The sequence below is a fragment of the Corvus moneduloides genome, chromosome 6 (assembly GCF_009650955.1).
Source record: "Corvus moneduloides isolate bCorMon1 chromosome 6, bCorMon1.pri, whole genome shotgun sequence".
NCBI lineage: Eukaryota > Metazoa > Chordata > Aves > Passeriformes > Corvidae > Corvus > Corvus moneduloides.
The window spans coordinates 10,902,535-10,925,835 of NC_045481.1; the positions used below are offsets into that span (position 1 = coordinate 10,902,535).

Consider the following 23,301-nt stretch of genomic DNA (forward strand, 5'->3'; position numbering starts at 1 on the left):
GGTAAAATTGTTGTGCTGGATTTTAAGTCTTCAAGAAGGATGCTCAGACAGCTTTGTGTGTCCAGCTACAACTGTCCCTCTTCTACAGGGGAGATCGTCTGCTCCAGCAAATTGCAGGAAGAAATATCTTTGAACGCCCTGGCTGCCTCTGGAAGGAAGAGGGTGGTTCCCTTTGATTGTTGACTCTTCTGTCTGCCTGAGGGTGGTGTGAAAGAAATGGGACTCCAGAAAATAAATTGGTGGGAGCAGAGGGGAAGAAGAAGCCACCAGGCCTTGTGCTTTTACATATGTGTGTGCGTGTGTGTCTATTTTATATACACACTTGGGAAATGTAGTGACTAAAGGCCCCACGCAGTTGGCTCTGCTGCAGAGCAGCCTGGAGCCTTGCAGTGGCACAAAGAGCTTTCTTTCACGGGAGGGCGTCGCTCTTGGGTTTTCTTCCTTCATTCCCTCTTTTTGAAGGAGCAGCTCTCCAGGTGGAGGTGGTTGAGCAGGGCTCGTGTGAGGGTGGAGGTGGGGGCAGCGGGGCCCAGCCCATAAAGCTGGAGAGGTGGGAGGTGCTGGCGTCAGGATGGCCTCGGCTGGGAAGCGGCAGTGGCGGAGGAAGAGGAGGGAGGCTGGGCAGCCCATGGGGGGTATGGAAGGGGGGGAACCCCTATAACAGAGCCCTGGGGGTGGGGGCTGAGTGTACAGAGACTGGATTTTGGGTGTGGGGGACTGGAATAGAGGGCTGGCTTATGGCACAGCTTTGCATTTATCCCTCTCTAATCTGGTTGGATGTCTTGAGTATAAATACTTCTTCTAGGATTCTGAAAGCTTGTAGTGCCTAAAAGAAAAGGAAAAAAAAAAGTCCATGTTACTGGTATCAACTTCTTTTAAAAAAGATATTTTCCTCATGCTGCATGAAGGACTAGTGTGGGAAGTCTTGTTGTGGTAGAAGACAGTGGCTGCTTCTTATTTTTTTAAACAGAAGCTGCCTTTGAGAGCTTAACACAGACTGATCAACTTTTCTAGCATAAAGGGAGTAGCCATGTGTGGGCAATTTATCTCTGAGAAGGTTTTTTCTAATGTGCTCTCTTACCCTTTGCCTGTTTCAGTACATGCTCAAGAAAAGGAGGATTCTGTTAAAAGCCCAGACTGCGTAGAAAGGCTGGCACGAAAATACATGGTAACTTTTCTGATTGCTGCTTCTCTACCTCCCTATTAAAATATAATTCAGAAAGTGTTTGTTGGTTTGCCCTTGGCCTGATGGTGCAGCTGGCAGGGCTGGAAAAGAGTGTGTGAAGAACAGGTGTGGATGAATTAATTTAAAGGGGAGGGATGGAGGAAAATCCTCCACTTCTGTGCTACCCTCTGGGGACTAGGCAAGGTGTTTGTTTGTAAGGTCTCTTTCTAAGCAAGAGCTTTAGTAAAAATGGGTGTGTTTTGAGTCATTTATCTGCAGTTACATTTCTGAGCTGTAGGGCCACCAAATGCAAAGAAACAAACAGAACCACAGTGCAAACTAAAACTTGTTTTGTAAAGTTACTCACAAGCCTGGAGTAACAATTCTTAGCAAGTGCAAGGCATATTCTGGACTGCTTCCCTTTGTGTTTTTGGGGGTGAGGAGTGATAAGAGAGACTTCTATTTTCCCCTTATGTCTCACTTACACAACCCAACCAGCACCACACCTGTAGGATATTTAGAAAGACAAGCTGGCTTCAGATGGGGAAGCTGTGGAGAAACTCAGCACTTACAGTTGGTACTAGAACTTCAGTTTTAGCCTGAAGCTGCAGTAACTTCTGCTTTGAGTGGCATTCATTTCCCTTCCTCCTCTGCAGCAGAAGTGCACAGTGGAGTCAAGCACAGAGTCCGAGTCTGAATGCAGGGCGGAGGTAAGGACTGACTCTGAAGTGTTCTGATGGTGATGTGATTCTCCGATGTGTATCCAGCTCTTCCTCCAGCCTCAATAGAGATCATCTGAGGCATGTTGTGGGGGGTAGTTGATTTTGTGACTGGAAAAAAAACCAAAGCAACCCCAAACCCAACACTACCCTCTCTATCAGGCTTTTTCTTACAACTGTTACTAACTTTCCTAAAGTTGATTCTAGGGGGATGAGGCAGGAAAGAGACTGTTTTAGGCAGATAAATGCTAAGAAAATGCTGACCTGGGCTGTTCTTGGTGGTTAACTTTCAGCAGCTCTGGTCCAGTGGGATTTCTACAGCTCTGAGTGGAGAACCTCTACCTTCTGACTGTCCATTTTGGGGGAGATTAAGAGCGGTTCTGTTGCTGTGGCAGTTAGTTATGGATATTGGTAACTTCTTGAACATTGTTCTGTCAAACCAGTGTGTTTAGTGCTGATGAAAAAAGGCCTGATGCTGTAGTGGAGAACAAAATACTTAATTTATGGGTAAAAGTCTTTGGAATTGATGCTTGCTGTTGGTCCATGTGCTCTGTGGCTCGGAGAAGCTGCCTGCTGGGAGCCTGCCACCACTTCACCTTCCAGAAATGTCAGGGCAAGGCTGGAGTTGTCTGTGTTCTCCTGGGAGATACCAGCCTGGAAGTCCAGCTGTGTGATGGCTGGGCAGGGGGGAAGGGGGACTTGCACAGGTCCCAGCCTGAACAAAGAGCTGGCTGCTCTCACTGAGGTTGCTGAGGCAGGTGGCAGGGCAGGACTGGGGAATTTCTGGGCTCTTTGGAGAAGCAGAAGGGCTTTGTGGGGCTGTCTCTGTCCTTGAACCAGCACAAGAATACATGGTCACAAATGGACTTCAGCCTCTGTGCTAAAGCCTTTAGTTTCCTGTTGAGCCCAGATTCCTGAGCCCTGCTTTGTCTCTGCTGTGCTCAGTTCTCCCCCTTCCCACTGGAAGCAGCATGGCACTGACTGGCAGGGTGTTCTCTGAGCACCTGCAGTGGATCCTTCTCAAGAAGCACTTTTCTACTTTCCTTGCTGTTAACTTCTTTCCCTTTCTGGGGTTTGCTTTCTAAATGGAGTCTCCCCTACAGGGCTTCTTTCTTTTTTTTTTTTTTTTTTAATTAACTAATAGGCCCAGGCTCTAAGCACTATTTCAGGATTTCAAATCATCCCTATGTGAAAGAACAAAAAGGGACCTGAGTGGGAGGGAAGCTCTCTAGACTCTAAATTGTACCCTGACTACCATTATTTAAGTGCTGATTTGATTTATTTTTCTGGTGGCATGTAATTACTCATTGTTCTCTTTAGTGCAATGCTTGAAGTGCACTAAGACTTACCATAGCTCTATTTCAGGTTAACTTTACCAGACCTTTAAAAGTTAGACTGAGACACACTTTTACTGTCTTTTAGCAAGGTGACAATCTGGCTTCCTCTTCTCTAGGATTTCCACATACTCTGGTTTTCTTTTGATAATTTATGGGAAAGTGCCTTATTAAACCTATGTTAACTTCTCTTAAATAGGTCATGCCTAGCCCACTTGCTGGAGGACTCAATAAAGCAAAGGAATCCAGGGGACTACAAGTAGGTTTTGGGTATTAATACAGTTCTTGGTGTAGCATCCAAAAACAAAAATAGAGGTAGGAATGTGTGGAGAAACAATAAAACTTCCACAGTAAGTCTGTGACTTAGGTTGAAAGGGATTTTAAAGTCCACTGTATGGTGCATCTTGTTTGGTTTGGCTTTTTTTTTTTTTTTAGGATAAATAAGCATCCACCATGTTTAGAAATTTTATTTTAGTTTTTAGATCCTTATGATGGTGATTCAGAAGATGCATCTGTTCACACTGACTGTGGTATAAAAGATGCACCATGGACAAACAGTGCCCCAAAAGCAATGCCTTTGGAGGATGCTGATAGTTTAGAAGATGAAGAATCCTTCCCTAATCCTCCAAATGTGAATGAAATTCAGGCAGTGAATGACTGTAGAGCAGCCCTGGAGCTTCCCTGCAGTGAGAAGGATCTGTTGCAATCACCTGAGCTGCCTCCACCCGCAGAAGCATTTACCCCCACAGGGCTGACACCTGACCATGCCTTACCGATGGGCATTGATCCTTCAGCCTCCACGGATCTCCCTGCAAGCCCGGCTGACACTGCTCTGCACCCCCAACTCGCAGCTCACTGTGAAGGCACAATGGCCAAGCAGCCCATAATTAAAAGAAAACAAGGGATTCCTGCTCCAGAGGGTGCCAGTGAAAAGCTAAAGAGAAAGAAACTCCGTGCAACCTAATGAATCAATCACCGGACAAATTGTTCTGAAGGATCATTCTGGTAGATTTCTTTTGCAGTGTATCTGAACTAAACAGGCTGCCTCAAGCCTGTTAAAAGTGATCTCTGAGACCCACCTGAAAAATGGAATCAAGTAAGTTGTGTGGCAATTCCAGTGAAGACTAGCAAAGGTATATCCACAGCATGGCAGCCAAGCTTGGTGCCCAGGTCCTCTGGAAGCCCCAGCCCCAACTCCTGTGTGTAGTACGCAGAGGCACCTGCTCAGTTTCAGCGTAATTTCACCAATTCTGACAAGGACTTGTTGAGGAGGGAAAGAAGAATGAGCCCTTGGATGCAATTAGCTTTCAACAGCTTGGCTTGTCTGGCACTTGCTTCTTGGTGTGTCAGAGCTCCCTCTGAGTGCTGAAGGATACAGGTTTGACTACCAACAGCTGAATTGCATCATGCTGCAACTACTGGCAATCCAGCATTTATTTTCTCCTTCAAAGAGGGAGAAGTTGCTGTTAACATAGTTGCTCCTACCTGGTTTGACTGATGTTTTGGGCAGTTTCTGTGTAGCTGCCAGATAGGTGTTTACAATGTGATGTAGAACACAGCTTAGAGCTTCTTGGTGAGAGCAGTCACTTGGGAGAAGTGGGAGTAGTGCCCACAGATGGGAGGCCAGTTAGGGAGCAAAAACTCTTATCTCTTATCATCTTTACAATCTGAGTAGTCTATTTGTGTGGGAGGGGAACTACTAACTATGAAATTATGATGATGGCTTGAAAGATGTTAGTACCAACCATTTGTGGAAACATTTGTTTTGTACAACTGGCAGAGATGTTTAATTTCCAGTTTCTTTCATGAGATGGAAAGCCACTAAAAATATTATTTAACTGCTAGCTTTGTACTCTTCTGCCTGTATATTTATTTTATTAAAGCAACTTTTCTTTCACCCTTATTCCTCCAGCTGGAAATGTTTTCAATCAGCTTGGAACACATGTGGTTAAACAGTAAGTTTCAGAGGCCTTTGCCCCTGGACAGAAGCTGCTGTGGTTGTCCTTGACTTGTCCCAGAGGCCAAGACTGCTGCAGTGAAAACTGTGAAGTTAATTGAAAAAAACCCAAACAAACCAACAACCAACCACTTGCAGCTACAGATTTGTGTGTACTGCAACTAGGCTACAGCTCTCTCTGGAATGAAGACTTGTGAAAAGCTTAAAAAGATGACAGTGTGATGCAGCCCAGCCCTTCATTTTAAGTCCTAGCTCTTAGACCCTCTAGCTCTCAGCCCCATCAGCTGAGGCTAAATAAAACTGAACCCCTGACTTTCAAACTGCAGCCAAGAATCCTAAGCTCACCTAAAGAGGATTTTAGTTAAACCAGCTGTTTTGCACAGCATGGAAAAAACACAACAGGAGAGGAGGGAAGTAAGTGGAAAGGTAAACCACGTGGGACAGTATATACTCATTGGCGTATGTTTATTCAGTATGAGAATCCAGCTGTGGATTAACTTGTGAACTGAAATTGCACCTGTTCTTAATTCAGGCCTAATGCAGAAGTTAACATAAAAGAGCTGAAGAGTTTGGGAAGCTGAAGCTCTAGGATATTTGAGACTCTCTTGATCTCCCCATCAGCATTTGCCAATAGATGGAACTGGTTTAGGTAGTATTTTAATAGTAGCTGTAAACAGCCCAGATCTATGTGCTGTGCACAAACAGCAGTTGCTGAAAGGAAGTTGCATGTGCCAGATCTTGATTTAAGCTAGTACTTCATACTGCAGCTGCTACCCAGAGCATGCTGCTAGCAGGAGGGCTGCTTTTTTCTGTACAATGTAATTGAAACAGAAAGCACTGGAAGCAGTGACCAGATCCAGACGTATTCTGGTACTGGAAAGCAAAGTCTCTCATCGAGGCTGAAACAAAGCAAAGGCATTGTAGTTACAACTCATCTTCGATCATGATGCATGTAGTTCTCATCTCTGTTCCTCACAGCCGGGTAAGAGAGCTACAGGCACAAAGATTACATGATTCACTGGTCTGGGATTCACACTTTGTAAGGTAACAAAACCAGCCAGAACAGTTTAATCTCAGCGATTAACTTTGCAAAATAGTAGTGAGAGGGCAGAAAGCAGGATTCTGTTTTAGTAACCAGCAAGCATTGACCAAAACAAGTATGTGAGGCAGGCTGAGATAGCTATTTTTCCTCCCAGCACAGGCTTGTACTATAGAAGTGTATGTATATATATATATATATATAAAGATATTTCTTTATCACAGGAAAATACTAGAGTTGATGAAAGTCACTGCTTTCAAAGGAGCAAGCACTGAAGGAAGGGGCTCCCAAAATTTCTATTCTGAGATTGGAAAGCTGTGCTCCTGCATTCTTCATATGTGTCTTTGAACACTTGACTTTAGCCACTGTCAGAGAGAACAGCTGTTCTGAGAGGATGGTCAAAAGGTAGAAATGCTTAGCCAATTAATTCAGGATTGGAAAACTAAGCAAATGCCCAAACCATTACAGCAACTCAAGGAATTAGCAGGAACTCTCAGCCTCCCTGATTTAGTAACAGTTGGTCACATAATATTGTAACTCCTTGTGTAAGCATTTAATAGCCTCCTCTTAGGTTACTGAGACATGAATCTGGAGGCCTATTTCACCACAAAAGCAGTTTTAGAAAGAGGAAACTCTATGGTCCATAGGACAAGGAAGTTTAGTTCAGGATGGTCCAGCTTCTCAGTGCCTCGTGGCAGGTCACTTCAAGTAAGAACCAGTGCATTGCAAGTAATGAATGCAGTGGCCTGAATTATCACAGCAGATGCCAGGCTTTGTGTCTTACTGCACCTACAGACTTACATTCCAAGGTTCCTGTTACTGGAGGTTAGCTCGAAGAGCAACTTCTATTTATTCTCTGAAAAGATCATGGGTATAGGTTTTCCAGACCAAAAACACCACTAAGAATTATATGAACAGAAATAGACAGTCAACATTTTTGCTATATATTTAATATAACATAATCCATCAAATATCACATCTACCAATAACCATCTAAAAATCTCACTCAAATTTCCTTCAAAGAAATCTCTGGCCTATCAGCTTCCCAATGCACCATTGCTTTTCCAGCCAACTTGACACAAATCCATCTGCTAACCTACCCTGATTACAAAAGTACAGGTGAGCACTACATAGAAGACTGACACTTACTATAGCACTAACCAGTGAACATGAATTGGTTTACTCAGTGCAGAGAACTGCAACGCCACGCTCATAGAAGCTGCGGGGATCTTCCTTGGTGGCTATTTCAAAGTCAACGGTGAAAATCAGATCAGCACGGGTGAAGTTCAGATAAACTGGTAAAGTAACCTGGGGAAAAACATGAATATAGAAGAGTTGAGTAAGTCAGCTGAAGAGTGTTAACAGGTTTCTGTAACACTGTATGGTACTAATGAGATGGGAATTTACTCTCAGATAACTCAGTACTCAAAATATGAGGAAAAACCCCAAGACTTAATAAATTCACAGATGCTGCTACAGGTGTAAAATTGAGTTTTGACCTAAACAGCACTCAACAGCATTTTTGGATGCCTCTCATTTTTATGTGTCTACAAAGGAAAGACATGAAGCACTATGTCAGTTTGCTGCTAGCCCTGAAATCAGATGCCAGATGACACTGAGAGTGATTAGAGAACACCAATTTGATTTATGGTGCCCAGTACAAGTATCCATAAAGACTTAGGAAAAAAACTGCTAGGTATATCTAAATAATTTCATCAACACTTACAACATTTGCTTTTTTATCAGCATTTGTCTGCTTGATCCAGCGAAGCTGTGTAATGGGCAGGACAGTTGAAATAGCATTCGAAAGTGACAGCTTGTTGTTACTGCATGTAGCTCCCTGAAGCTTCAGGCCTGCAAATTGCAATACAGTTTAGAGTTCTACAAGCTTCCATACATCCAAAGGCTGTCTCCCCCTGTATCTTTCAAGGGCAAAGTCTAGTAAATGAGAAGCATTTCATACTGCAAAATGAAGAAGTTGTAGGTGATACACTATGCGATACCACTTCAATATATACTGGCCCCAGTCTTGAGATTTATTAGCATTGCAAATACTTCCCTAATAACTAATCTGTAAACATTTTCAGCAAGAGTGTATTAACTTTTGCAACGACAGGATCTTTTTCATTTGACAATGCCCATTTAATAACAGAAGCTTCTGAAAACATTTCAGAGCAAGGTCCCTTCCCTCAGCTAAGTTTACCTGTGACTCCAAAGCTGCAGGCATCCAGGACTGCGTTCTGGGTAGTTGTAACATTGACCTCAAGACAGAGTTCTTCAAGGGACCAACTGTTTGCTTGGGCAACATATTGTCTTGTAGCAGTAATATATGCCTCTGGTACAAACAGGCCACCAAGGCACACATGGATGTTCTATTTAAGGGAGAAAATACAGGGAAAAATGTATTTCAGCTGCAGTATTAGTTAATGACTATTATAAATACTTCAGCAATCTATTTACATTAAAATGCTCCTGCTGCTACTGGAACACCATGTAACTGTTAAGATGCTTTTTGCTCTAAGGCTTTGTCTCCTGTTGTTCTACAGTACTAATGCTCCCTCTGATCTCTGTGCACAGTCAGCCAGCTAAGCCTCATCATGCTGCGATCAGGAGATGCTCAGCAGTATTTACAGACATCTCAGAGAACACTGACTCAAGTTCATTGACTGAGGAGCTATTTAGAAGTCCTGATGTGAAGACTCCACGAAGCAGTTACACAGCTCCACCAATAACCCCAAGAAGTCAGCACAAGGTACCTTCAGTTCTTTTGCTCCACCAGAGGCAGCTGCCTGGGAAATATTCTGGAGCTGTTTAATGCGCTCACTGAAGTCAGACACCCACTGGATAACAGTCATACCAGCTGGCACTGTGTAATGAGACCAGCTACGAGGCAAAATACCTACAAAAAATGTGATTAGAATTAAGTTTTGTTCATATACAGGTTGAAATTACACACTATATTGAAACTTTGAAGACTTGGACTAGAATATCAACCTCTATTTTAAAAGACCCCTCAGTAAGTGAAAGCACTTTCAAAGATTACAGAGCAAATGGCCTCCAGGCCTACTCTGTATTTAAAATGCTACCCCACAGTTACAGACACCTTTCAAGAGCAGCTGCAGTTACACACAGCTGTTTACTGCAAGACCTATCTTCAACTCTGCATGAAGATTCGAGTTCTTTAGAAAAAACCGAAGAGGTCAAGTATCTGTGTTTCAGAAAATGCTTTTGTTCAAATCACCACCTATTATAACATGCAGGATGTCGGTGAAAATTCCACATGTACGTACAATCTTTAAATAGAAATTCAGAGAACTTGAATATTTTCTAGGAGATTTTATAGGACCAATACTACTCACTTGGTGGTATAAATAACTTTGTTCCGTCACAAGTCAGAAATTGAGAGAATTTAGTAAGATTTCAGCTTAAAAATTAAGCTGCTAATATAAATTGTATCAAAAAGCCTAACAATATTACTATTATAGCCTAACTATTATACCATTATTATAGCCTAATTATTAGGCTATTATCAACCTCAACTTGAAATCTCAAACCAAACCAATGGGAATTTTATGCTCAACTTTAAGTATTGCTTGTGTCAAATGGCAAAGCCTATCCACATTTTTCTACCGTTTTTGGGTTTTTTTTAAGCTGCTGACCACAACAGCCTCTTACACAGTGCAAGAAGCAAAGAGAGCACTGGGAGATGCCAATTTGAATTCCCATACCTTTCACCAGCTCATTTATCAGTGTACGCAAATAGTTGGTTTGTTTCTTTTTCCCTTCACACACTTGAACCACGTCTGCCAGGTCCTGACGAACATCCTGGAGCAGCTTAGCTCCCATTTTCACCTCTCTCTCAAAGAACCGGAACAAAGGATCCTGATGGTTAAAACATTGAAAGTAAGTTGCAGATCAAGGTTCTTGCTGGAAAACTGCTATGAAAAGCAACCCCTTAATTCTGGATGGACTGAGCAGTGACACTGTGACTCAAGCATTGAACATGAAGATGCAGGCTGTGGTGCAGGAAGTGATTGCAGAAACTGTTTTACAACCAACAATCTCCTCTCCCTTGGAGAAGCAAGGAAGTAGAAGTCACAGCTGAACAATTAATGCAGGCTGCCTGCTGCAGCTCCCTGGCTAGACTGTTTGCCATTGCATTTCTTCAAATAATACCCAAAAGACATAAACCAGGTTTTAGGAGCATTTCAAGAAACCCAGCAGGTCACTACATGGCTATGCAACCCAGAATCGGCATCAACACAGGTTCCATCGACCCCTCAGCAGTGTAATCAGTACTTGCAAATCACAATGCACCCAAACTTGTGCTTTGCCTATGACCACGTTAAATAAAATGTAGCTCTTACTTTAATGTTTTCCACAGTCCGCTTCAGATGGTTTAGGGTTTGTGGGATAAGGTGAAGCCAGTTAGAGGCTGTGGTATGCAGTGTTCTCATCCAGGCTGGGCGCCCATCCGATGTAGAATCGGTTCTTGTCTTCTTCTCAGTTTCTGCATAAGCCAGATCATCTTCATCCTCCAGCATCTGCATTTTCAGCATTTTACTGATCATATCTATGCCTAAAACAGAAGATTTGCTGTTAGTCAGAGAAGCAGTGGCATCAAGATTAAAACATCCCACTACATGCAAGAACCAGGACTTTCCATTATTCCTAGTCTAGACCTAAGATTCAGAACTGCCCAGCTGTAGGTGGCTCCAGAAGCTTACAATAAAGCTTTCCACAATCAAGATAGGAGCTTGCCATCTGGAAGACTAAATGTGACTGGCTTTTTCGATTCACAGGCTCCTGGTCAATTTTTGGACTACTCAAGTGTCTTTCCTTGTGGAAGGTAAACCAATTATGTTGAGAGAGAGAAGGAGAAAGCTATTGACTCTTCAGCAAAATTTATATTTCTCTCCTGCTTTTTAGTTAAAATCGTGGCCTGGTAATCTATGGAAGACATTGTTAAAGTTCTGGATTTACCCTGTGTGGTGAGAAGAACTTTCTCTGCATTATTGGGCAGGCCCAGCCATGATGGTGTTTGTGTATCTGGAAGCATCTCAACCCACTGGACAAACTCTTCACGCCTGCAAGGCACAGTCGTAATACTCATTAAAAGGTTTCCTCTGTCAGAATGCCAAGGTAATGCTTTGCCCGAGACAGATGTTTACACAGCACAGAAATACAGGTTATGTGCTTGGTTTTTTGTTTTTCTTTGTGTGCAGTTTTTTAATTAAAAAAACCAAAGCTGTACACAGAAATCAGGATAAGGAAAAAATGATACCTGATTCCATCTGGCATCTGAATATCTTTGTGTCCATCAACTTTGCAAGCCAGTTTGAATTCACTGTCAAAACTTAAGGTAGTGAACAGACGTTCCAAGAAAGTGTTTAACAAACGTTGATCAAATTCATTATCGATACGACCTCCATAGATAGACTGGGCCATCAGTGTCTTCAGTGCAGACCAGGGGATCTTATCAGGGGAAATGTTTTGGCGACCCTATAATTAGCAGGAAACAATTGTTAAATTACCAACAGGTTTTTTGTTCCTACTCATTTAGCTTCCTTGATGTTTCTAGAACAGACTATTTCACTGAAGATCCAAAGTAATCTGTCACCTGTGCCTAAGCACACAACACTACTTGCCTTTGCTGTATCATCCAACCAGGTATCCACTGTGTCACAGGCAGATCTCAGGTCAGATTCTCCGAACTCGTATTTCTTGGACCAACCCAACGGAGCATAGCGCAGGCGCTCTTGGATAATGGCATGGAACCAGGCAAGGAGGAAATACAAACGAGCACGCTCATTTGGAGACTAGAGCGGGAGGAAAAAACCAACACAAAACCAAGTAACTGTTACTTCAAGTGAACTGATAAAGCCAGCTAAGAGACTACAAAGTATAAGACTTAATGTTAGATTGCTACTGAAACTGAATACATTCTACCAACAGAACAAGCAACTACTACTTTACTTGGGGGAGCGGAGAAAAACATTTGAAGCACATCTTAGAAGCTGAGATTTTAACATCTAAGTAAGATTTCAAGTAATGTGTTCTTGCATTCAGTTTCATCGACACAAACCACAGTCTCACCTTGCACATCCTAGAAACTGGAATGCTACTGAAGGTTCTCAGCATGTTTGCCTTTACACCAGGAGGAGGTTCAAACACGAAGATTCGGCCGGCACGTAACAAATTCACTGGCACCTAGAGAAGATCAGTAAGCTCAAATCCAGCTGCTTTAGCCTTCAGTAAATTAAATTCCAGCACAGTCTGTTACCTTCAAAAACCTCATGGTGAGCACATGAAGTCCTGCCTTTCTTTTGGAGGTTAAAGGAACAATATGAAGTTTTCAGCTACAATTCAGTTATCAGAAAGCAAGCCTAGTAACTCCCCTGGTGTGTATTTTCCTTCTTCTTTACTGCAGAAAGGCAGTCATGAGAAAACCTTCCCTGGGGAGCACTCTTAGCTCTGCAAGCCAATTACTCTGCCTGAGAAAATCAAATTTTAAATCAGTATTACCTTTGGATTAATCTCCATGGTAAGGAAGAGTCTGAAACAAGCATGGGGTTGCAGGGAATGTAGTTTCTTTTCTAGTTGCATGAGCCAGCCAGGAGCCAGGTGAACGTTCTTCAGCATTACCCATCTGTGAATTTTTGAAACAGAGAAAGTGCTTTTTAGTGAACAGCTTATGGATCCTGCCTGTGATCATCACAAAGAATAACAGAACATGATATCAATGCTACAGATTTTCCTCCCTCTTTTAAACCTACCATCTACATAGAACCAGAGTTCCTGTGTACCGTAAATGGGTTTATTTTCTTGTTCTGCAGGTACAACCTACTTCTCCTCATAATATTTAAATATAAGATGTAAACAGATGTGCTTGCTATTACAAACTTAAGTTCTAAAGACAGGCCTACTTTTTTGTTTTACTCACAGTTTTATCTCTCTAGCCAATAGGTAACTTCCCCCTTTTACCTTTCTACTAGGCAGTATCCTAGCTGAAAATGAAACAGAACTTACCTTCCAGATTTCACTGCTGTGTTTATTGCTTTATCTGCTTGGTTAAAACCTTCGGCAGAACCTAAAAGACAAAAGGGTTGTTAAATTTCTTACTGCTAACAATTTCATTACGTTTAGATGTTGAAATAAGGTATGCTCTTACCAATAGCAATAGAAGTAATCTGTGTATTCTGCTCAGCTGCAAGGTCTTCAACATGACCACTGGCATCATAACCAGGCACCGAACACATCAGCACAGGGGTATTCGGTTTCACCTGTGCCCCAAGAAGTTGAAAAGGATATGAATCAATCACTAGATAAATATGAAATGCAGTAAAGTTCAGTGTTTCTTTCCTCTGTACAACTAAACCCATGATGTTACTCTTAGTTTTGCATTAACAAATAGAAGAACAATCCACTCCTCATACCAGAGAAGGGTAAGTGAAAGAAATATTCACTGGATAGCTTAACTCACTGTGGAATTCATGCAAGGTGGCACTAAGCATCTCAAAAACAAGTAGTTTACCTCTGTATCCACAATGTGTGTCAGATCTAAAGGCTGCTCCATAATAGACATGAAAGACTCTCCAAGATTTGTTGAAACAAAGGTATGTGCCATGGCCAACAAACGATCTGGACGGAAGGCCTGGATCAGAAGCAAGCGATGAATGGCCTGTCCAATGGGAGCTGGAAAGAGGAGACAGGATTAGTTGGACAAGTAAGAAAACCATCCTCAACACACTCCTGTCTTCAATTCTCCATTCAGTTTCTCCCCATCTTGTTCTGAAGACTATGTATATAGAAAGCTAATTATCATTTGAAAGATCAGATGCAACTTTTTAATGAAATGCTTATATTCTGTTTTCAATTTGACAGCTTAAAAAAACTTAACCGGCTTCAGCTGGTTTAAAAAATCTACAGGCTGGAATTATTGCCATGAGTGATTTTAATTTCCAGGGACAACAGATCTCTTCACATCATCTCACTCACAAAATAATCTGCTCTTCTGCTAAACTTAGAATTACTATACACTTGTCTAGCATGGATAGGGTAGATAACCTAGAGCTGCTTCAGTTAATGGTTAAGCAGCTTTTGATGCCTCTCAAGGCATCACTTTAATAAGCAGCTAGTAAATACGAGCTCAGAATCCTTAATTTAGCAAGCAACAGGAATGAACCCAGAATGATCAAAGGCAGCAAACACGTCCTAAAGTTATCTTTCAGACAAAGGAGGAATGAAGGGCAACAGTTACCCTCAAGTTCTCACTCTTAACAAATCAGTACTGACAACTAATGTAGCAAGACGTAAGACTTCATGCTTAGATACAACTGCACCTTGAAACACTCTACTGCTCTGTTCTCAGAAAATTTGTGTCTTGGAGCTTTTCAGAGTACTGAGCTATCTCCAGATTGGCAGTGACTAAGGTTAATCCAAACTATTATGCAATCTAATGAGATTGTAGAATTACGTTTCATCCTCAGTAGAAGACTAGAACACAGGTTAAGGTGCAGCAACCAAGTGTAGTAACTACTGCTTGGAACAGTTTGGTTTAAAAAACGCAATGAAGCCAAACAAAGAAACCTTCCAAAACCCACCAAAACAACCCAGAATCAAACTCACTAGATTTGAGGTTCCTACACAGTCCCAACTTTATGATTTTCCTAACCATTAAGGTCCAAAATTAAATTCTACTTTAGAATTACTTTTAAAATCATAGTAACTGCTTAGATCACTATAGTAGGACTGGTATGGACAACAGTGCAACTTCACTTACTTGCAGGTTTTTCTTCAGTCCAAAGGTATGGTACAGTCTGCTCTGGGGAGCTGCTATCCAGCCAGATACAGAATTGCTGTATTGAAAAAAAAAAAAGCAAAAAACCTGAACTGGAGTTTCATAACAACAGAAACCTGCTGCAAGGATACGTAAAACTCAAATTACACTTTGTCTATTATGCTTTCTTTAGATGTGCCAAATCATGTCACTGATATGCCTGATTTCACTGATTGCCTCCAGCACCCCTGATTCTACAGATCTCTACCAAGTCCCAGCCCAAGCTGTATGTTATTTTACCCCACGCTGAACAGTTTGAGAAAAATTAGATGTAGTAAAGAGAATTCAACTTCTAATATAAAAACTAGGCAGGGCAAACCAAACAGGTACTATTTAAGACATGGACATAATTTGGGACATACAGTTTCACAGTCAAGACAAAGATGTATTACTCTCTGAACACTTCAGTCATAAGAAGGTGCAGTGTTCAGCAGATGAGTACACATCAAGTTTATGCCACATAGACATGTCCAAGACCCCACCATAATGAAGTTATGTATGGCTGGGGCTGCTTCCTCCTACTGCATAATTATCACACATTGGTGATGCAGTAAATGACTTGCAGTGTCACACTTTCTGCTACCATGGGAACCAGAGCTGGTCAACCACAAAGCCAGATGAATGGTGAAACTGTTTACGAGTGATGAACAATGCTGGTATTTACAAGTTTCACAGCTGGGTTACGAAGGAAGTAAGAACATTCATTTCCACAACTACAGCTAGTTCATCTTCAGGGCATCTCTTCCCACAGCAGGAGAGCTTATATGTAAGTATGAAGCTCTTCAAGCAGACACACCTGGAAAGCTTAACAAGATAGCTCAGTGGAGAGACAGACCCTAGCCAACACTTACCTCATCAGCTTGAACTTTTGAAACAAGGTCCTTAAATGCAGGAAGGCAGCTCAACCTCATCATTGCCTCTGTTTGCTCTACAGTCAAACCATTGATTTTGGGGAGAGATGCAGTGTTTAGTACAATCTCCTTCCCTCTCAAGAAGTGCTGGAATTCTGCATCATATGTAGGTTCCCTAATGTTAAGGGAAAAGAAGACTTTAGCTAAATGCCTTTAAGATATCCCTCCCTTTTTCAATTGAAATGAAGCAAGAAAACAAACATTTACCCAATAGTGCCTTTCAGTTTGATTCGGGCCAACAACATGGCAAACGTTATGTGATCCTGGTGCAGCATGCCACGTGCCACTCGATTGAAGGCCACCTAGGAACAAAACAGAGTAGTAGTGTAAGAAGCTTTGAACTCTGACCCTTCAAAAATGAAGAATTAAAGATAATAAATTACATTTATTAGTTAAAAAACTGAACCTGAAAGAGATCCTTTGTGATAATTGAGAGACGGTGAGTATGGTCTGTAATTCCCTTCAGATTTGGGTTCTCATACAAGACATTGTGATAGATGTCCAAGAAAAACTGGAGGGAGTATTGGTACAGGAAATGTATCTGAAAGAGAAGAGAGTTTTATTTTTTCTCTCTACAATCCTGATGTTTGATAACCAGCAGAGTATGCCTACCAAACTGCAATACTGGGCAGTGCCTATTTAGCTTTAACCAGTAAATACACCAAGCTCCTGATTGGAGGAACTCAACCTACCTGTTTCAGTGACTCCATAGTAAAGTAGATACTGCTGCAAGCTGTAGAAAGAGGCAAGTACTGCTGAGAAACAGTCTCCACTTCTTGCATGACAATATCAGTCTCCTCTACTTTTCTGGTGACCTCTGCTGCTTCCTTCTTCAGGTTCTCAAGAGTAGTAATGATGGTGTCATCATCCAGGATACGTCCCTTCACTTCATTAAGTGCTTGTAGTAGGGATTTTTCCAACTGACGTAAGCGCAGCTGAAATTCACCTTAATTAGAAGAAAAGATAGGTCACATTGTACAGATATGTTAGTTTTTAAGAATTATGCATATTGTGTGTACTTTGCCATTGGACAAACAGCAGCGTATGAAGATATTTCACTATGTATCACTAGAGTAAACCCACTGTAATCTTTTAGAACAGAAGGAAGTTAATTTTAGTAAACATACCCTGAAGCTTGAGGAGGTCAGAGCGTTTTTCATCAACATCTGGTCTTTCAGCTTTCAGGACTTCATTCAGACACTGGCTCTGTAAGCTGCTGCGAGTTACTGTGAAGTTCACAAAGGTAACACGAGAGCAGAGGTCTGGTGGGAATTCAACCTGTCACAGGGAACATGGAAAAACTTTCTCAGCTCTCTTCACGTGCCATTTCTACAAACAGGACAGCTTTTGTTTTACTTACTGTTGGATCTCTGGTGGAAAGGAAGATAACGAAAGATGGTGACAAATCAATATCTTGGTCTCCCAGAGTAATCAGAACTCTGCCTCCAGTTCTTCGGACTTCACGATTCAGAACAGGATTCAGAACTGGATCGTAGCTCTCCACATCCTAGAAAGACATATGTGTTAAAGACTGTTGTTCGCAAATGTCTCAGTCTAAAACTCCCAATCCAACTGGGGATTAAAATTCTGGTAAGTAAACAATTGGCAGTTGGTTTGGAATGGGGATCACATTCAGAATGTATTTGCACTTTAGATGTGTAATTGAGCTACACAGGGGCAGAAGAGGAGTATTATTAGTGGTGGTAATTTTGTTAGCTCTACTGCATGTAAGCCCTATTTTAAACAGCACAAGTTAACAGTTACTGATCTTTTCCATTTCCATACTGAGAAGCAAAAAACCCACCGATTTCAAGTGAAAGTCAACTATTCCTATAGTTGCCTATTTCTTTATATTACTGAAATTTCTCCCTGATACTCAGAGTAGATTTAATTCTAGATAACTAGCCATATCATATGACTAGAGAAAGCACATGAAAACAAAGGAACAGTTAGGTTGCAAGTCATTTTATAGTGTGGAAGTAAAGAAAGATCATTTCAAAATAAAAGAATTTGATCTCAAAATGGTGGAAAAGGAAGTAAGTTCTTTTGATTCTGTAGCTCACTAATTCTTCTCAGGACTAACACCACATGTATCACTAGTTTACTTGTTAAATTGTAAGTTGAAAATAAAGTTGTTGGCATGTTACTAAGAGAACAATTGCAAACTTTTCTAGTACACAGGATAGAATTCAAGAATTTAAATAGTTTCTACATCATCGTGCCACTAACCTGAACCAGAAGTGGGTTACCAAATCTCAAGGCACTTTCCAAGTTCTTCCTGAAAGCATCATCCAAGAAACTTGTACGAGTTATCTTACGGTCTTTATATTCATTCATGATAAACTCTGTAGCTTGCCCAGAGGGATCAATGATCAAGGGATACCTTAAGTTAAAAATAAACCACTTTCATTATTTAGGTTTTGACTGCAGAATGTCAAAGCAGTTTTATGAATTTACATTGCATTATTAGTCTCAACTCTAAAACCTTGTTTATTCCTTCACTAAGTTGAGGCAGGTTCAGTGACTCACTTCAGAGTTTTGAAAGGTAAGTTTGTATTTGGGCAACAAAACAGCTTCAGTTCAAGGCAACTTATTTTAACAGCTAAGCATAACAAAAAAGGCAAACAAAGGTGAATGAGAGCTTTTGTTTTACGCATGGTTGAGAAGCTTTTACAAACATTAGTTTCACACACCAGTGAAACAGTGCTTTGAAGGAGCTACTGTGATTCAGTAGGTGCAAACCCTGCCTCCTGTGAGAATGTTGCTTCAGAACTCCGTATCTTAGAATGAAGTACCTGTTAAAGCGCTTGAGCATGATGGCATTCTCAGTGCACAGGTCATCTGCAGGCAGAGAACTTGCTTGCCAGCGCAGCCGCTCATCGGCGTTGGAAAGGTACTCGGTCCTTGCGATGTCTGTGCGGAACTGCAGGAAGCAAACACAGTTAATATTTAACGTGACATTCTCCAACCAGCTGGTGAAGACTTTTGAAGTAAATGCAGCTCTACAAAGTGCTCTTTTCCAACCGCTCCATTCTTTACCTAGCAATCCTAAAGTTTAACTCCTGCAGTAAATCAGTTTATGGTTAACTTATCATGACTGGATCTTTACCTGGATATTTGCTTGCTGCAAATGGTGAGACCATGTAGTGAACAGATTCTGACGCATCTGCTGATCAAAGTAGCCAGCATAAGCAATAAAAGCTCCCGAAAGTAAACAGTCTCCTGCAATAGTGGACATCTGGTTTTTGAAAGTCTCACTTGTCTTCTCCCATCTTTCACGTTCAGCAGAAAGACTCTTCAGAAGAGCTGTGCTACGGTTTACCTAGAAATAAGTGGCGAAGTAGATTCTTTAGATGATGAACTGTTGTCAAATTACAAGTCTCTCAAGGCCCAATTTAAATTTAAAAGCTCAGCATGAGATTAAATTTGGGGTTCTCCACTTCAGTGCTTATTTATTATGTTGATTTTAACTGTTACTTGAGGAACTTAAAAGTGCTAAGTACTAGTACAGTAGCAACATACTAATGTATGATATCAAGTACATAGAAAAATCTACCCTCCCCTCCTTTAAGTCCAGTTAAGACATTACAATCACACTACATCCATGCCGGTTTTCAAAGGCTTTCTACGTATTTTAAACCTTATGAGAACTGTCTTGTTAATCTAGTGGCAACATGAGTTGATATTTCTCTAACTCCCGACAGGTTTCTTGAGAAGCCTCATGACACCCAGAGATGAAACAGTTTAAATGCACTGCAGAAGGGAAGCAACCAAGTCCACTCTCAAGCTTGAAGAACAATTCAATTTTGGACTGTCAAAGATTATAGAATGGAAAATTATTGGTATATAAAGTCTTACTTTTGCTTCTACAGCAGCCAAGTCTGCCTTAATAGCTTGAGCCTCCGAAATCAGTACTGCATATTCTTCTTTGTAACGGGCAATACTGGCCTCAAGATCCCGAATCATCTGCTCCACTTCATTTGCTTTCTGTTGGTTGTCTTTGGCATCATCTTCCAGCTTCTGCAGTTCATTGCGTAGAGGTTCCACTCTTTTCAACATATCAGCATAGTTCAGCTGCAAATGGTAAATAGAACCTTTATACTTTCAAAAATGACTGTTAACAAGAACCACAGCATTCAGGTATATACTATCAACTGCATCTTTTCAAATTTATGTACTTCTGATCTCTGTAAGAATTAACAACTACTTTAGAGAAACTTTGTTTACCAATCCCTAGGAACTAATTTAAACTAAGCACAGAAACATAATTGCTTTTTGCAAGATTCTTGTGCTGCTCTGTAGACTTACACAGGATCAGACCACATTAAAAAGTGCACAGCATCATCTTACATAAATATTCAATATGGTGTCCATGCCAATACTGTGCTAATCTGCCTTTCTTAGCAATGAAATAAGTAAAGCTAAGCCACAGAACAATTAGGACAGGACCTGTTGGCAGATTCAAATTAAGTACACTCTCTCCAGATCATGCCATTCCAAGCAGGCACCGTTTTAACAAGCCAAACATTCTGCTGTATTGAACACCAACAGCAAGTAAAATCCTTTTTGGGTATCTCAGTCTGGGGGCAAGATGCCCCAAAGCCTATTCCTTTAGGAAACTAGTCAAGTATTTAAAAGTCTGCCTAAAAGACCTTGGCACAACTGCCTTGAGTGTGTTCTACTCTGAGGCAAGACAAATGCAGTCTCATTAAGAGGACTGCATTGCATTTTCCAGTGAAGAACTGTATTGTCCTGAAGAACGACATTACATACAGAAAGTATCCACTAATGTTCACTGTAAACTCAAAGTTTTCCAGTGCAGAGGCTGTACCACAACTGGCTAATAGTTCTCTGGCACAGCACTATATATCGCATAAGCATTCATCTGAACCATCTACCCCATTTCTCTGAAGCAAAATAGCTTGCAGTTCTTAGCTGAATAAAGGCAAATTCAGAGCCTTGAGACACTGCTATATGCCTTCTGGCTCACTCTTTTCACCTTGCCTTTGCTTCCTCAAGCTGACTTTACCTGTGCAATTGCCCATTTCACCATAGGTCCGCAGGCCAGTGATGCTCTGTTTACAATTTCATAGTTGTAACTTGGGTTTGACAGGTAGTTTTTCTTCATCTTCTCCCGGATGGCATCACTGCAAGGGAAAAATTTTTACAGATAGCATGAGTACACTGTATGTCAGCACAGAGCTGCTCAGTATCTCTTTATCTAGCCTGCCTTCCACAGGGGACAGTGAACATTCTCTGGCAGTTTTGCTGAGTAGTAGCTGGGATGTTTTAAGTAGCTCCATACGTTGTTTCAGACATCACAGCTTACAGGTGATAAAAAAAATTTATCAATATTTTAAGATTAGTCACTCACAAACTGCTCAACTCTGCTCTGAAAAATTTGGACTTGGAAGGGAATTCAGATGTCTCTAGTCTGACCTTCAGCTCACATTCAGAGTCAGCTAAGAGGCTGACCTCCTAAGCTGAATAAAGCCCTCAGCAGCCTGGTCTGTTATTGCTGTAAGGCCACTTTCGACTGACATTGTGGCTTTGGACACCAACACGCTGCTTTGCAACCATGCCTTGAAGTCACACAACAAGCAGCAGCTTTGCTCCAGTTTGCATGATACACTTTGGCTTCAGCAGTCCATTTCCTGTACCACCTGCATGTTCATCATGTACAGTAAGCTGGTGTCAAAGGAAGTCACGTGCTACCAAAGCAATTACACAGAGGACAGTCCAGTTAAGACCCTCCATTCTTTATAAATAGTTTGTTCACATAAATATCTCACACTTTACCTGATTTCCTCAGCAGAGAAGTTAACAATGGTTGGAATGAAGTTCTCTCTCATGATGATGGAACGTATTTGTTTCCAGTCAGTGGTACTTTCACCTAACAGCAGGCAGATGGACTCCAGCGCCAACTTAACTGCTGCAGGTGGATTAGCCATGGAACGGACCTCTACCAGGTGCTGCTTCTTTATTGACTTCACAGCTAACCAGGGCCAGAAAGATGAAGAGTGTTGATTGGGAAGAAAGCAAACAGTTAGCAAAGCCCAGTAGAGTACACCCTGGATTTGTAAAAATGCTTCAAGATTCTAGAAAGGAATATGAGGCTATTACAGAAGCAGATACTCCTGAACAACTACTATATTACAAGACTTCCATGAATATCAACTTGCCAAATGGGGACAGGCAACTTACTTTGCTGCATAAAAACAATTGACTCAAAACCAGTGATTTGTCTACCCAGTTTAATGAATGGACAGCTTGACTGTATGCTGTATGTACAACAGCAGGGCATCACTGATCTTTCTACAGCTGGTCTGCCAGAAACTAAGCCACAAGCCACAGGAGTATCAAGTATCAGATTGGTACTATTACACACAGGAAAAAAAAATAGCACAAAAATCACAGCTCAAAGACTGTGAATTTAGAAGAAGGGATTTCTTCAACTCTGTTCAGCCCCATGCTAAGAGCCTACACTTTTATTAGACAGGACCAAGCCAGATGACAACAGAACACATTCCCATAGACCAGTTTTATATCCAAGACCACAGTGTGATCTCTTCAAATGTTTACATACCGTTTTGAGCTTCAATGACAGCAGGTTCCACTTTGTCAAGATCTTCTTTCACACTCATCTGTTTGTCTGCAATGACCTCCTGCTGCTTGTGCAGCTGTTCCTGAATCTCCTGGCTCATAACCTGTAAGAGAATTTCACAGACAAAATATGCTTTTTAGAAGCTGAATTTCTTCCAGTACTTGCTCTGTAGACTCTGTTTTGTAAATAAAATAGTTGCTATGCACAGAGATTTAATAAAAATTTTTACCTTTTTCTTCTCAGCTTCCTGTTGATCTTTCACCATCTTTTTCAACTTGTCATTGGCTGCTGCATTTTTCACTTCCAGCTCCTGACTCTTTATTCTTAGGTCACGCCGCAATTCTTCCACCTGAGATCAATTTTAAGATGGAAGAGAGAATTCATATTAAGCACTGAGATCTATTTAATCACTCCAGCCTTACAGAGAGCAAAGTTTTAAAGATACATACCTGATCAACTGTTTCCTTGATTTTTCTAAGACCAACGTTCAAATGCATTTGCTGTTCCTCCAGTTCACTTCGTTTCTCATTGAACAAGTTGGCATAATGGTTGATGAAGTCCAAATAGTGACGTGGTGTGATTGCCATTGTTCTGCCTCCTCGTTTTGCCAGCCGAGCATTAGCCTTTAGGGAACAAAAAGTTGTAGAACGTGCACTGCTCTAAAATTTATTTGGATGCCAAGGATCATAGTTTTTAGGAAACTGGTGAATGATGCCATGGCCTAGAGGTAAGT

The 23,301-nt window shown here is 41.3% G+C and overlaps 2 protein-coding genes across 2 annotated transcripts in view; one reads left to right on the plus strand and one right to left on the minus strand.

The window, feature by feature from the left end:
* Positions 1–1,030: 1,030 nt before the first annotated feature.
* Positions 1,031–5,121, plus strand: LOC116445247. Its single transcript, XM_032111665.1, has 4 exons — positions 1,031–1,168; positions 1,822–1,875; positions 3,418–3,477; positions 3,694–5,121. The coding sequence occupies exons 1-4, from the start codon at positions 1,031–1,033 to the stop codon at positions 4,180–4,182; spliced, it is 741 nt and encodes a 246-aa protein (XP_031967556.1). The 3' UTR covers positions 4,183–5,121.
* Positions 5,122–7,141: 2,020 nt separating this feature from the next.
* The window catches only part of DYNC1H1 (dynein cytoplasmic 1 heavy chain 1), a 45,862-nt gene continuing 29,702 nt past the window's right edge, over positions 7,142–23,301 (minus strand). Inside the window, exons 49-78 of the mRNA XM_032113280.1 lie at positions 23,018–23,191; positions 22,798–22,917; positions 22,551–22,671; positions 21,764–21,959; positions 20,994–21,111; positions 19,823–20,038; positions 19,074–19,286; positions 18,760–18,887; positions 18,194–18,347; positions 17,325–17,471; positions 17,092–17,242; positions 16,657–16,910; positions 16,371–16,505; positions 16,172–16,266; positions 15,905–16,079; positions 14,997–15,072; positions 13,749–13,909; positions 13,386–13,497; positions 13,244–13,304; positions 12,740–12,863; positions 12,311–12,424; positions 11,863–12,033; positions 11,499–11,716; positions 11,198–11,301; positions 10,582–10,793; positions 9,943–10,096; positions 8,971–9,113; positions 8,418–8,586; positions 7,941–8,068; positions 7,142–7,522 (exon numbers count right to left, since the gene is read on the minus strand). Of these exons, the coding sequence (XP_031969171.1) occupies positions 7,394–7,522; positions 7,941–8,068; positions 8,418–8,586; positions 8,971–9,113; positions 9,943–10,096; positions 10,582–10,793; positions 11,198–11,301; positions 11,499–11,716; positions 11,863–12,033; positions 12,311–12,424; positions 12,740–12,863; positions 13,244–13,304; positions 13,386–13,497; positions 13,749–13,909; positions 14,997–15,072; positions 15,905–16,079; positions 16,172–16,266; positions 16,371–16,505; positions 16,657–16,910; positions 17,092–17,242; positions 17,325–17,471; positions 18,194–18,347; positions 18,760–18,887; positions 19,074–19,286; positions 19,823–20,038; positions 20,994–21,111; positions 21,764–21,959; positions 22,551–22,671; positions 22,798–22,917; positions 23,018–23,191 (4,473 nt within the window). The 3' untranslated portion in view covers positions 7,142–7,393. The remainder of the gene's footprint in view (positions 7,523–7,940; positions 8,069–8,417; positions 8,587–8,970; positions 9,114–9,942; positions 10,097–10,581; positions 10,794–11,197; positions 11,302–11,498; positions 11,717–11,862; positions 12,034–12,310; positions 12,425–12,739; positions 12,864–13,243; positions 13,305–13,385; positions 13,498–13,748; positions 13,910–14,996; positions 15,073–15,904; positions 16,080–16,171; positions 16,267–16,370; positions 16,506–16,656; positions 16,911–17,091; positions 17,243–17,324; positions 17,472–18,193; positions 18,348–18,759; positions 18,888–19,073; positions 19,287–19,822; positions 20,039–20,993; positions 21,112–21,763; positions 21,960–22,550; positions 22,672–22,797; positions 22,918–23,017; positions 23,192–23,301) is intronic.